The 14437-nt window shown below is 44.6% G+C and overlaps 1 protein-coding gene across 7 annotated transcripts in view; it reads left to right on the top strand.

Moving 5' to 3' along the window:
* wu:fj49a02 (myomegalin) overlaps positions 1 to 14437 on the top strand; it is a 38216-nt gene that overhangs the window by 10856 nt on the left and 12923 nt on the right. For 3 of the 7 annotated variants that reach the window (XM_017422222.2, XM_017422221.2, XM_017422220.2), the window contains exons 1-15: positions 7220 to 8533; positions 9818 to 9955; positions 10057 to 10176; positions 10265 to 10357; positions 10438 to 10662; positions 10749 to 10907; positions 11005 to 11106; positions 11379 to 11516; positions 11620 to 11799; positions 11902 to 12096; positions 12185 to 12367; positions 12445 to 12552; positions 12648 to 12707; positions 12793 to 12896; positions 12988 to 13130. In XM_017422222.2, coding sequence (XP_017277711.1) covers positions 7220 to 8533; positions 9818 to 9955; positions 10057 to 10176; positions 10265 to 10357; positions 10438 to 10662; positions 10749 to 10907; positions 11005 to 11106; positions 11379 to 11516; positions 11620 to 11799; positions 11902 to 12096; positions 12185 to 12367; positions 12445 to 12552; positions 12648 to 12707; positions 12793 to 12896; positions 12988 to 13130 — 3262 coding nt within the window. Of the gene's footprint in view, positions 1 to 358; positions 436 to 2708; positions 2833 to 2916; positions 3075 to 3158; positions 3316 to 3511; positions 3566 to 6727; positions 8534 to 9817; positions 9956 to 10056; positions 10177 to 10264; positions 10358 to 10437; positions 10663 to 10748; positions 10908 to 11004; positions 11107 to 11378; positions 11517 to 11619; positions 11800 to 11901; positions 12097 to 12184; positions 12368 to 12444; positions 12553 to 12647; positions 12708 to 12792; positions 12897 to 12987; positions 13131 to 14437 lie in introns of those variants that run through there. The other 4 variants (XM_017422223.3, XM_017422224.3, XM_017422217.2 and 1 more) reach the window with 3 other exon arrangements.

Genomic DNA, 14437 nt, shown 5'->3' with positions numbered 1-14437 from the left:
TATTTTCAAGAATTTGCACAAACTTAGCAAAGATTTAGGCAATAAATGCATGTTTTGCTGAAGGTAAAATAATGCTCTGAAGTGTCTAATTTAAGGCGAGCATTTGTGTTTTTAAACACCATCAAAATGAAACTATAAAAGATCTAAACAGCTGTTTTTTTTTAGTATTAGCCTTTAAAAAAAATTTTTTTACCTTCACATGTGTTTTATTTATTACTGATTACTGAGAATATTCACAAAGTGATGCTGCTGTTGAGATACAAAAGGTCCTTCGTGTACTTTTTGCACCTTTGACTCCATTTATTGTGTGATTATATGTTTGAGTAATTGATCACCTCCTGTTCTTCGTCTGCTGCAGAACATCGAGCTGAAAGTGGAAGTAGAGAGCCTGAAGAAGGAGCTCCAGGAGAAACAAGAACTTCTGGACAAAGCCCTGTAAGTTCAGCCTTTGGATGAACACATTCAGAGTTTCTGCTTGTTTTTGCAGTTTGACAGATGATGACCGTCCCATTTTGTAGTCCAGAAATGTAGCCCACACCTATTAACCCTGAATCAATAACAGTGTCAGCATTCTCACTGTTATTATTCTGTTTACAGTGTTTTCCGCTTGTTTTTGGATTTAAATTACTTCTGTATACTTTGTGCTAGTTTAAACATTAATGTATCAAAATATTCATCTCAATCAGGAATCGTGCAAATATTTCACTTTATTTACAAATTTTTACCCATAGAAAAACAGGAGAAAAATGTTGTTCCATTGGAAATCTACTTCCGCATACTTGCTATTTTGTGTTTTATGTTAGCTTTTAGTTCATTTTAGTTTTATGCTATATTTTCCCTAAATTTAACTTGTAGCTACAGATTGGTAATTTAGGCTTTTAGCTACTGTTTTACTTATCTTTAATTTTAGCAACACTTTGGTAATGTTGGATTTTAGCTATGGGTTTTTGCTAATTTCAGCTTTTATCTACAATTTTGCTAATTTAAGATTTTAGCTACAGTTTTGTTATTCTCTCATGTCAGCTATGATTTTGCTCATTTTAGTTTTTAGCTCCTGTTTTGCCAATAATAGATTTCAGCTATAGTTTTGCTATTTTTAGCTTTTGTTCTGCTTCATCTCCTCCATCCAGCACTCAGCAGTCACGCTGCATTTTGACAGAAAATGTTTTATTTCATCTCATTTCTCCTTTTCTGCACATTCTGTGGTGTTACAGTAAAAAAACAAATGGATGTGAACCTCTTAACTGTGCAGAATCTTTTATGATAATAATGGCAGTAAAGTCATTTTTGTTGTTTGATTCCACCTCCATCAGTTTGACACATTGTTTGGTTTTACATCAGTCAGCAGTCTGATGGCAGGCTGAGCAGTCGACAGACCACGATTACTAAACAGTCTTCCTGAGGGTCCACTCAACACCACGGACACTTGTCCCCGAGACACAGACTTACATTGCTTAGACTAGTTTCAAAATATCTCAGTTATCTGAGCTGCTGCATGTGGCGGAGGGAGTTAAAAACATGCGTCTGGAACAGGTTTTGTGGCGACAGAGAGGCGTGTGCCATTCTGGGAGCAGGAATTCTGGGATGCAGTCGTTTACTGAGTGATACAGCGAGACGCTTTTAAAGTCCCAGAGTGTGAGGGAGTCTTGTTATGAGTCACATAGCGTGTGTGAGAGAATCAGGATGGGTGTGAAAAAAAAAAAAACGAATCCAAGTTTAAAAGGCTTATGTGTCATCTTATATGCTGTGTGACAATATGCATTTTTTATGGCATTCATGCAGCTTATTAATAATGCACAAGCCTCGAGCTGAAGATGATCACTTCTCCCAGAATGTAGAATGATAACAGCCCACATCGTGGGTGGGGCACGCATTTAATCTCATCTATAAGTGGACGACGTGAGGACATACCAGAGCCCCGCAGCAGACGGACAGGCGGTGACATCAGGTTTTCTCTTGGCTCTCCCTGACGTCTCCATCAGGTCCTAAAACTGACCCCTCTGATGTCTGGGTGCACATTTAAACAGTGATTAATTTTCACTTTCAACACTGTCAAGTACAGTAACTGTTAAAAAAAAAAAACCTGCAGATTAATTTTAGATCTGTCACTTAAACTGTTTCTGGGTGGGAAGCCAGACGTTTTAGGGATTTGATTCAGTTCTCAGTCCTGAGCATCGTCGAGGCAGTAAGTAGTAAGTGTAAAAACACTAAAATGAGAGAATTTATCTAATTTTTACTTTTGTTCTGCAGCGTTTTGGATCACCTGAAGGTCATTCAGAACAATTTTGAGACACCCTGATAACAAAACATTACAGAGGTCCGGTCTAAATGTAACAAATACATGAAGTAGTTACATTGGGCAAGGAAAGAATGAGTTACTACAAATATGCTTTAAGATTAAGCTAATAAATAGTTAAAAGATCATTTCAATTTTTGCTCACAGTGGTACTCAGGACCAACTTAAAGCCACCGAGAGTAAAGTATGTAAGACACTGAGTTCCAGGTCCAAAGACGAAGCAGAAAAATGTAATTCACCCAGACTTTAATGGCTTTAAGATGTGCTAACAGACTCACTACTGGGTTGAATTTAATGTGTTAGACTCAGTCAAATTCAGGTAATTTAACCAGGAATCTGATTCCGGCCTTTGTGTAAAATGAGCTGATCTTTCTTTTGTTTATTGATGTGTTGATTTTGTTTCCTTCTTCAGCACAACAGCAGAGAGTTTGACCAACAACAATGAGGCAGAGCTGCAGAGGCGATGTCAGGAGAGACAGCAGGAAATTGACCACATGCAGCAGGTGCTGGAGACCAAGATTCAGCTCCTGCAGGAGGTTCGCCTTCACCACATGTCACCATTAACACACACACACACACTTCCTTCACAAATCGTTGATATTTCTGTGTGTGGGTTGCAGGAGGCCCAGCTAGCTCGCAGTGAGGCTGAGAGGATGGCCTCGCTGGCTGGTTCCCACTCCCACGCTTCCCTCCTTTCCCTGGACGCCGCCATGGAGGAGATCCCCGAGGACGAGAGGCCTCCACACCTCCTGTCCCCGTCCAACACCAGCAAAGACAGGTACAGAAGACTGAGAGATCGCTCAAAGAAAATCTGCTCTCATGAACACAAACCTACTGAAATTAACCTTCTATTTACATTCAGGCTAATCGAGGAACTGACTAAAGATCTTCGCTCCAAGGAAGTCTTCATCACGGAGCTCTGTGGAGAGAAGGAGACGCTCACACTCAGGGTTGGAGAGCTGGAGGAACAAGTTCAGGAGCTGTCTTCATCTCTGCTACAGAAGGACAAGGACGTTGAGGTATTTCTGGTTATTATTTTTGCAATAAATCTAAAAATCTTTCAGTATCTGACCATGTAGCTGAATTTAGGAGAATGAACCTTTTAAGTAAATGTGTTTCTATCCATTTTTATTTACATTTATGTGCATGAAGTGATTCAGTCAAGCTCTGAACATTCATGTACGCTGTAGGTTCATAATCTCGTCTTCATTACAGTTTTATCAAGAGGAGCTGGGTCAGGAGAGGCTGCGAATCGAACAGGAGATGCAGGTATGTGAAGCATCGTAAATGAAATTTAATTGGGTTTTTAGAACAGCTCCAGATCAATAGCTATTTTATTCCTTTAACTGTTTTCAAGTACACACAGTTTTTCACCAGTATTTTGCAATTAAAACATCAACTCATGAACTACCACTTGATAAGCAATTTCATAAAGATAAGCAAAAGTGTATATACGTTTTATATAAAATTTAACCTTTGCAAAATGTTGCACTTTTGCTTGGTTAATAACTAATATTAGGGGGAAAACGTTGCTGTTTGAATTTGTAATCATTAATTAGTGAAAGGGTTAAATGATACCCAGCGGGACCTTTGCCTTTCAGAGGCAGATGATCCAAATGTGTGTTTTTATGAAATAATTGGAAGAGATCATTTCAGTCTCAGCTCTAATGTTACAGAGGAGAACGCTTCATCAGAGAGACTCTGCCTCCTTCTGGACAAGCAGAGCTAAAACATGACACATGTTTGAGTCACTTGAAGATTACTAACTTTTAACACCTTTCTGTTGTACTTTTTACTGATTCAAATAAGATAATTTACAACATGACCACTTATTATGTTTAACTTTTAGAAACAGATTGGACTAATCACCTTTTTTACTCACTTGCAATAGCACAGTTTTCAGTTTCTGAAACGCACTTTATCTCTGCAGGTTGTTTTGTGCTGAAATTAACATAATATAAATGCTATAGCAGTTCTACAAAAATGAGAGTTTGCAAAGAACAAAGTCACCATTGTAGTGTAGCTGAAAGAATCACCTGTTCATGATACCAGAACAAAAGCTGAGCGAACATCCAATAAAACATTGGGTTGTGAGCTGAAGCTCTGCTTGTCTTCTTGCAGTCTATTGTAGCCTTGGGTGAAGCTGATTAAATCAGTTTTCTGAAGCTAACAGAGAGGAGCAGCGTGACACAAACAGAACCTTGTTCTAGTTAAACCTGCAGTGGTGCCATCTATCCGAGGCTTTATCTCATCACATAAAGTGCCAGAATTTCATTTCATTTATGTGCTGTGACTACAGTGGCATCCCCAAGGACACACGGCACTTCTAATAAAGCAGCAGCTGCGCTCTTTGCTCCGACAGAATATTTCTGTTAGTAGTTAACAATCACAACATTCAGCTCTGCTTATCTTAGCAGCCTATGAAATGTGTGTCTTATTTGGCTGTTGCCTATTTATTATCGCTATAATAAATAGGCTACACCTCAGTCAATTTTACAGATCCTGAGCTAAAATTCGGTGTGGTGGGAGCTGAGAGTCATCCCCGACGCATACTGCGAGCACGAACAGATCGCACAAGAGCTTTGTTTAAAACCTTGAAATGAAAAGCGACAGGTGACGTGCATTCCTACAAGCAATGTACAGTTCATTAAATTGTGTCTGTTTTTGCCTCCAGCATGTTTGTTGTTGGGTGTGTTGCAGTGAGCCTCTGCAGTGGTTTTAACTTGTAAATCAATTTTAAATGAAGAATGCAAATGTACTTGTGGAGCAGGTTCTCCGCTCCAATTATAGACCCGATGAAAGGAAGCAGGGAAAAAAAAGGACCCGTTTTAAGCAAGTTTTCATTAACTGACTTTCCACACTCAGAGGCTGCGATTGTTGTCAAAGTTTCTGAAGCCAAACATTATTGAAGGGTACCAGTAATTGTGTGTGTGTGTGTGTGTGTGTGTTACATTTGTAAGAAGTGCTCTCTTTCATATGTGCGTGAGTGCAGCAGACATTTCCCTGCTTGGCCGTTCAGCAGCTCTGGTTTCAGCTGGGCTGTCGATAAGTCGGGTCGACCTCTGAGTGCTCTGAGACCCCGAGCCTGATATCAGGTTGTGTTGTTGTTTCAGACCAACACCAGCCATACGAGCTCTTAATTAACTCCCCAGACACCACAGACATTTATGACTGCTGGAGGAGGAGAGGCACTTACATGAACAATTACTGAATATATCTTTTCATATCGTTGATCTATTTTAGGATACCCCTTTTTTTGCAATAAGCACCTTTAATTTGCTCAACAAGCTTCGACATGTCCCATTCAGATGCTTTAATAAATGTATAAAAAACAAAAACATTTCTCACACATGTGGCTTTCAGCGGCAAATACATCTGGTTTAGAGAAAATGTTTCAGGCTCAGTAATTAACCTTCATGTAACCAACAATCAAACACCTTAGAGTCGGTATGAAGGCGCACACTTCTGACTCACACAGTAATCAGGAGGTGCAGGACGGCCTGATGCAGAAAAATCTGCTGAGAGGGTGAAATGACATTCTTGGAAGTCGCAACGTGATCATCCGTTTGTGGTTCTGTAAGGGAATAAAATATAGTCATTGTGGAGATAAACACAGTTAAATGCAGAACAAAAGTCTCGATTGTTTGACTTTCACAGTCAAACCTCTCTTTTAAATCAGCCCCATGCATAGAAACAAACTAAAAAACAAAAATAATCCTGAGGCAATTTAAATTTCTGTTTGGGATGATGATCTAAAGTTGGCAAATCTGTTGACAATATTAACAGCACATCTATATATATTTTTTTTATTATTTATTATAAATGGTAAATAATGTTTTGACACCTTTACCATACAATATTTTATAAAACACACACACATAATGTAAAACTGTTTGGTTATGAAAATGATCATTTAATATGGTTTTAGTTGTGTGGGTTTTATTTTATTTTTAAATAGCAGAGTATTGAGCACCTGTGCAGTCAGGCGCACAGAGCTGAGTAAACCGGGCGGCCGGAAGTGACAGACTCCCGGGGGGGACGACATTCGGTCCCGTCAAAAATAAACACAAAACAAAAAATATTTAATGGACAGAGTTACGTGTATATCCGTGTTTTACAGGGAGTTTTATTATTTTGGGACGAAATACCGGTACTTATTTATCCGCGAGCGCTCCGGTTTGAGTGCACTGGTCTCCTCCACCCCCCCGTTTTCTCCGAATGGTTCGCTCCGTCGATGCGGCTCTGTCTCCCCGGCAGCCTCATCGCTGTCTCTCTCCCCGCAGGATTTCCGACATCACCGAGTCCTTCCTGTGCGTCTCTCTCCGAGTTTACCGTCGTCAGCGGCTCTGAAATGAACGAACCGGGCCGTGCTCGGACGCGCACACCTGCGGGGGGAGGCAGAGGGCTGTCCCGCTCCGGCTGAAGGTCCGTGCGGAGGCCGGGGGATCATCACAGCTCGCCGGTCGGGATGAACCTGTGGCCGCGGTGCGCGGTGCGGCTCGCGTGTCACCGACACACGTAATGTGGCGGTACCTGGGCGCGTGCGACGGTGTAGGGAAATACGACACAGCGGTTCATTAACAGAGAGGGGACACTTTACAGCCAGAGACTGCATCTGATTAAAGAGACATGCCCTCTGCGTCATGTTCCTGATGCACCTGCACGCCCAGCTCATTAATATGTGACATTTACGGCATCTACTTTTACCTCAAGCTTTTCTGTCCTGCCTATATCTATACTCCACTAACTATTATATCTTATTCCATTTGGGCTTTACTCCCTGTTTGAAGGACTATTTGTTTGTGATGAATTTACTCTTAATGGAGCTCCTTTTACTGCTTAAAGGGTCAAACATAACAAGGATCCATGCTTCTTGTCTAACTACAATATCCTTCTGCTCCTTGGTAGTTAAAAGTCTGTAGCATGCTTGATCTAAAGATGAAGGAGGCTTGTCGTATTTGTGGACGGGAGCTCTGTGGGAACCAGAGGCGATGGATCTTCCACCCCGCTGCCAAGCTCAACCTGCAGGTGCTGCTGTCTTACGCCCTGGGCCGAGAGTTGACCCGAGACGGGAGGGGAGAGTTCGCCTGCTCCAAGTGCACCTTCATGCTGGACCGCATGTACCGCTTCGACACGGTCATCGCCCGAGTGGAGGCCCTGTCCATCGAGAGGTTGCAGCGGCTCTTGCAGGAGAAGCATCGACTGAGGCAGTGCATCAGCGGGCTGTACCGCAGAACGAACTCGGATGAGGGGGTGTTAGCATTAACCGGAGCCGGTGAAGGATCAGGAGATGGCATGGTGGATATTTCAGGTCTAGCCCATGCCAAGTACTGTGCCCTGCTCCAGGAGGATTTGGTCTACTCTTTGTATGAGTCCTGGGCCGACGATGGCATGGAGTGCCACCACCACCACCACCACCGCCCTCAGAGTTGTTCTGGTCCTGACTCGGAGGCTACAGGCGCAAGCTCACACCGCTGTGCACCGAGCACTCCCAGGAGGTGTCGGGGATGTTCCTACTGGCGTGTGGCAGACTCTGACTATGAAGCGGTCTGTAAGGTACCCAGGAAGCTGGCTCGGAGTACTTCTTGTGGGCCATCAACCAGATACTCAACCAGCATTATGGGAGGGAGTGTGACGGGAGGAGGGGGAGAAAGAAAACTTGTTGAAGATTCCGAAGAAAACCCGTCTTCTCGAACTCTAGTTCCTGGATCTCAGGAGGTCTCCGGGACGTCAGACAGCGATCGCACACTAGCTGGACGAGCCAGCTCCAGTCCGTCTGTTGGGTCTTTAGAGACGGCTGAAGACTACGCTCAGCATGGAGCCCAGACAGACAAACATCTGAGCTCCCACCGAGAATCAACAGAAGATCACATATCTGACTCTTTATCTGAGGAACCCATAGGGACACCACAAGTCTCGCCTGGACCCAACTTGTCTCTGGCCTTCTGTTTGCTGCAGAGCTGCTCTGTCTACCGGCCAGTCCGAAACATCAAGGGAAGCAAGCTCCCAGTGCTGCTCCGACGGAGCTCCAGTAATGGAAGGCTCCCCTTCCCTTATCCTGTTTTAGGAACGCCCTGTGGAACCCCAGACAGAGACAACCACATGATGCCAACACCTGAGCTGGAGACCCCTCTGATCAGGGTGGATGATGGAGAGGACCATCATCTGAACTTGTTTGACATGGAGGATTTATTAGAAGATTTGTACAAACAGTATCCTCCCCCACCTCCCCACCAGGTATTAACTAGAAGAGAGACGGTGCTGAAAAGTGTTTCACTAGCGGCAAATTTTACTTTTGCTTTGCAAATTTGCAGCGTCCGCGGCATCGTACGTGAACCGGCCTAACAGGCTTTGATGTTTGACATCACACCAAGCCCACAAAGAATTACTCCCAATCCCTTTTTTTAAATTAAGCAGCTTTGTAATCCAGCTGTCAGTTAACCTATCCTGCCGTCAGCTTCTTCAAATAGCTTTGAGTCAGGAGGATGTGAGCTGGGGTGTGTGTGTTTATGCTTCCATGTGTGTGTGGAAAATCGGGTTTTACGAGTACAGTCAGGTGTAGGTAAGCAGTTAAACGTGCCATGAACTAATTACCAAATGAGCGAGTTTACACAAACAAAGAAGCCATTAATAAGCAAGCAAGTTTTTACATTAGTTTGAATTTAAAAAGCAAAAATATTATAACACATTAAGCCAGTGTTTCATATTTCCTGTAGTTCTGTTTTAGTGGGTTTAGATCAGACATGTCTTGAGGCGTGAAACCAGCCTCCAGACACATTAGTCTGCGGTGCTACACAGAATTTTCTGCTCCAATATCTGTGGACAAATGTACGTCTGTCTGAATGCTGTCCTACAAATCCAGGTCAAACCATTAATCCTTTCTGAAGAGGATCCAGTTGTCTCTGAATTGGACATCTTTACTCCAGTGAGAATGCTGAATGCTCTTCTTAACCCTGTACCGCTGATTGAAGTAGGTTAGAAAAGTGGAGACATTAAGGACAAAGTGACTCCCACTGATGGCCTACTTTCACTTGGCCTTCAGGCAGAGTGAGCCACGCGGTGTCAGACCACGGCATCATCTCAGCACTGGTTGGCTGCTACAGTAACGCCATTTAGTTATATTTTTGGACATCTTGAAAACGATGCAGCTCATAAAACCACAAATTTATTGATTTCAGCTCCACGGTAACACAGGCCATCACGTAATATTCCTGGTTATGCAAAGATAACAGGAGGAACCCTTTGGATGCACTCAGTCATGCTCACTCATGCATACAAATGCTCACAAACCAGACCAGTGACTCCTGTTCCTCGTAGCATTTTCCTGACTAAACACATGAACGAGCATGGTTTAGGTATGTTGCATATCAGCATTACATGAACCAGTGTTCAGGTTACATGTGTTTTGATGAATTTTCAAACTAAAACATGGTCCTAATAATGCTTCAGCTGTTCGTTTTGACCTAAAGACTTGTTTGGTTGTTGCTGTTTCAAACATTTATATCCTGTTAAATTTTGCAGACCCTCGTCGAAGAGCAGCAGAGTCAACTCAACCAGTACGAGTGCGCGGCCGGGCAGTGTGTCAGCGAGCTGCAGAAGGCTCAACTCCAGGTTCAGTCCCTGCAGGCTAAGATCCAGGAGAGCGAGGCCAACAATATGGTGTGGCATCAAAAAATAAATAAAAATACACAACACAGTTGGATATTTTTATCTGAGTGGATCTGAGGACTTAGGCCTGCCATCTCGCTTTCTATTTCTAGAAGCTGCAGGAGAAGCTGAATGAGATGGAGTGTGAGCTGCGTTCCCTCCGCCAGGCTGCTCAGAGTCAGGAGAGGACCATTCAGGGCCTCACAGAGTCCATCAGTACGAAGGACAGCGAGGTGTGTGTCGGGCAGCACGTGTCTGTTTGAGATTAGATCTGACCCTGCTTTAGAAGGAGCTGATTTCTATCATATATTCTGCTCTAAGGCCCAGGAGCTGTACCATCTGATTGAAGGACAAAACAACACTCTGTGTAAGCTGCAAGAACTGGCCCACCGCAACCAGCTCTCTCAAAGCCAGGTGAGACCTGAGGTACGCATTATATTGTGTTTGGAGACTTGATCACTTGTGAGAAAGGTGAAGATATGCTCTTTTTCCAGGTGCCGGCAGGGATGAGCGAGTCCTTGACGCTGGCCCAGCTGCAGAACGAGCTGGTCAGGGTGCAAGGCTCCATGTTCTCCCTCGGCTTGGAGCTGGAGGCCAGCCAGAGGAGCCTAAAACAGAGCCAGAGGCATGGAGATGACCTGTTGAGATTCAAGGACAGGCTCAACTCGGACCTCCAAGAGGCCCTGCAGCACAGGGAGGTCACGGAAAAACACAACCAGGTTAGTAGCGTTCGTTCTAAATGTGTGAGTCGAACCGAACTCACGAGACCCCGCGTGTAACCTCTCGTCCCGCTGCCGGATGGCAGGACCTGCGCACCGCCCTTCAGAAGACGCGCTCTGAGCTTCAGATGAAGGAAGCAGCTCTGAAAGAGTGCGAGGCGGAGAAACACGCCGCAATGGAGGACAAAGACAGGCTGATTGAACAGGCCAAGCACTCCCTGCAGGACAAGGAGCTACAGCTGCAGGTGACGTCACACACATCACACAAACAAATGCACATGCATTCTTGTTTATACAGGGTTTTTTTTTTTTGATCTCGTCTGTAAATGTTGCCGTCTGTAGGAGTACTCAGAGATGATGGAGTCGACGAAAAGCTCCAAACCGAGAGATGTCCTGCTGGAGAAGCTCAGGGAGCGGATTAAAGAAAGAGACAGAGCTCTGGAGGTAAAACACTCACAGTGCAGGAGTTCAGGGTAGCCTCAAAAAAACAACAAACAAGCCCAAAATGCTCTGCATATTAAACTTCTGCTTTATGTACTGTGTCAGTCCTGTAAAGGCTGGAGCATTAGGCATCTTGCAGTAGCTCTGCGTTTAGTCTGTAGATTCTGATGTACTTATTAGCTTATAAGAAATATAAGCTTGAAATGCAGATGACTTCCTAAAAGCTGGATGCTGGAGCGCTCACTAATCAGCAGAAGTTTAATTCTTGCCTGCAGCGCTCCATTGATGACAAGTTCCGCTGTCTGGAGGAGCGTGATGGCCAGCTGAGGAGGCTGCAGCTGGCCCTCAGGGAGAAGGAGCGAGACCTGGAGAGACTCCGCTGCATCCTGTCCAACAACGAGGAAACCATCACGGTACGTTCCCTAACACAGATCTGAGCCGCCGCGGTGCGGTTTACAGCCGTTTGCGGCGCTTGACGTCTCTGTTTGGTTCCTCCTGTGATCCCCGAAACATCAGAGCCTGGACGCTCTAGTGCGGAGTAAAGAGCTGGAGTTGGAGCAGGCGGCAGAAGCCTACAGGAACCTGCAGTGGCTGAAGCAGAAGAGCGAGGAGGAAGAGAAGAACACCCTGAGAGAGAAAGATGCCATCATTAACCAGCTGCAGGCTGCTCTGCAGACACGCAGCCAGGAGATGCAGGTAACACACACACTCTCTCACCACAAACCTGTGTTACCAGTTTCAGTTTGACAACTACAGCAGTTTTGCTCACACTGTTTACCGTTCTGTGTGTGCGTGCAGGATCTAACAGCTGCCCTCGTTGCCAGAGTGCATGCTGGTCCCACAGAGGTTGTGGAGGAGCTGAAGTCTCGTCTGGCTCTCAAAGAGAAGCTTTTCCAGGAGCTGTTGTCAGACCGCAGCCACCAAACTAATGAACACCAAGCACAAGTCCAAGATCTGCTCAACACACTCAGCTCCAAAGACCAGTATCTGCAGGTAGGCGGCGGCGCCGGTGTAGAAATGCAAAGATCTGAGCGAGAGAAAGCAAAGATGAATCAAACAGCCTTGGCTCTGTTTGTGTCAGGACTACTCCTACAGGCTTTCCTTAGTGATCAGTGAGCGGACAGGTCAGCAGCAGGAGCTCCGCAGGCAGCTGGCCCAAACAGAACACGAGCTGTGTGAGCTGAGGAGGGACAAGGAGAGAGACACGGGAGGAGAGGCGGAGCACCTACGAAGGCTCCTCAAAGAAAAGGAAGCCTTCATTAAGGTATCTGGTTAGACACATTTCCTTTTGCTTTTCCTCTCGCTTTATCTTCACGATGCCGACGGTCTGCTTTGTGTCAGGAGCTGATTCAGGTCCAGGAAGAGGCTGTGCAAAAAGAGGCTGAGGCAGAGATGAAGGCTCTGAAGGAGGACATGCAGCTGGTGTTGAAGAAGGAGATGGAGGCTCAGGTATTCGTACGTTTAGACCTGGAGATGATGCACCCACAAAAAAAAAAAACCATCAGCGCCACAGTTAATCTCAAGAGACTGTTTCTCCTCTGCAGAAGGAGATTTCTGATCTACGATCTTCTTTGGAAGAAGCAAAAGACAGCACTGACCACCAAGTAGGCTTTTCTCACCTTTGGACTGTTTGCACCGCTTAAGAGTGACAGACTTTCTGAATGATTCTTTTTTATCAACGTACTTTAGTGCGTGCTGGAGCAGCTGGTGTCTGAGTACAACAAGCTGAACGACGCCCTGAAGGCTGAGAAGAGATTATACCAAAATCTGACACACCTTCACAAGAGTGACAGGTAAGGAGGATGCGCCCACGTCCTGTGTGGCTGTCCTGTCATCTGTGAATATAAGTCAGCAGTTTTATAAGTTTTTTTCCTCTTTTTGCAGCAGCTCAGAGACGATCCAGACCCTCCACACTGAGCTGGATTCTGTTCAGGCGCTGCGCGGGCAGCTGGAGGAGGTCCTGGCCAGGACCCGCAGCATGACCCTGGAGCTGGAAAGGGCAGCTAAAAGGCAGCCTGACTTTGGAGGTGGGAATGGGCAGGGTCCAGCCTCCGAGGCTGCAGGCGGCGCTGCACCGGTGCTCTAAATGTGAGACAGAGCTGTCTCTAACCGCCAAGGGTCGAGTTTAGAAATGTTCAAAGGGTGAAAATGATGAGGCAAGTCGACTCAAAGCAGGAAATGAAGCCAAATCAGACCCTCGGTTAGAAGGCAGCTTTGTCCTGTCAGCTCTACTCAGAGTTGAGTAGTCTGGAATGAAAATGTGCAACTCAGAGTTTTATTTATTAACCTGTGATTGTTGTGTGAACATGTTTTGTTTTTGATAACTGCCTGCGTTGTAGTTTTCGTGTCACCGTGTCTGTGTGCCATCTCTCACCGGTGTCACTCTTCCAGCCTTCCTGTCACAGTGAAGTTTTTCGTCTCGTGGGGAAACGCGAGCTCATGCCTTGCAGTGAAACGTTCCACCATCCATCATCTGTTTGATATCATCTGTTTGTCAACAGGATGTGCGCACTCGACAAAACCCCCAAATTAGAATTTAAAAAACCACTTCCTGGTACCTAAACTTGTACCGGCGTTAACGTTTAACTTTCATTCAGCCTTTTGTGGTGTAAACTTTCTCTGCTTCATTTCGATGTGCATGAAACAGAAGTTCATAAAGTCAAAGCTCAGAGATACACGGTATTATATGTTAATGTTCTGGTAATTTTTAAAGATTTGCTTCACTTTTAATATATTTGCTTGAAATGAAGTATCAGTTCTGGGAATTTTTGCTCTGATTTATTTTTTTTTTCTGGCCTCAAAGATGGAATTATTGTCAAGTCTTTCTTTTTTTTGTTTCAAATGCATTAAAATAAAAATGTGCTTGCCTTTTGTCAAAAGCACTTTTGCTATGGTCTTCTTATTAACTGTGTTCAACTGGGAATTCTTTAAAAAAAAAATGTCCCTCTGCTTGATAACCCTTCCCAACCTACCCACCGACAAAAAAACAAAACAAAACAGAAAGTCAAACCTCAGTGTGTTTTTCCTGTTTTAAATCCTAAAAACACAACTCTGTCCTCAACCTCCTGTCTTGATGTGAGATTTTGCACAAGAACGCCTGCTGTGCACCTGTTTCAATGTCACAAATAAAACCGAAGACGACTAATAAGACATTATTAAACCTAATCATCCATGTCAAGTGATATTTGTCGAAGTCAGTCTGTTTTCCTTCATGGTCCTGCATGAGATTGTGGCATGGTCTGATCTTCGTGTTTGCATGCCTGTTCTGCTGTAACACAGAGTTTTCAAAATCACTAAAAATAAGAGCTGTGTGCTGACGGGGGGGGGGGGGGGG

This window comes from Kryptolebias marmoratus, linkage group LG20 (assembly GCF_001649575.2).
Source record: "Kryptolebias marmoratus isolate JLee-2015 linkage group LG20, ASM164957v2, whole genome shotgun sequence".
In the NCBI taxonomy this organism is placed as follows: domain Eukaryota; kingdom Metazoa; phylum Chordata; class Actinopteri; order Cyprinodontiformes; family Rivulidae; genus Kryptolebias; species Kryptolebias marmoratus.
Note: the sequence above shows the minus strand (reverse complement) of the source record. Positions and strands in the feature narration are given on the sequence as shown.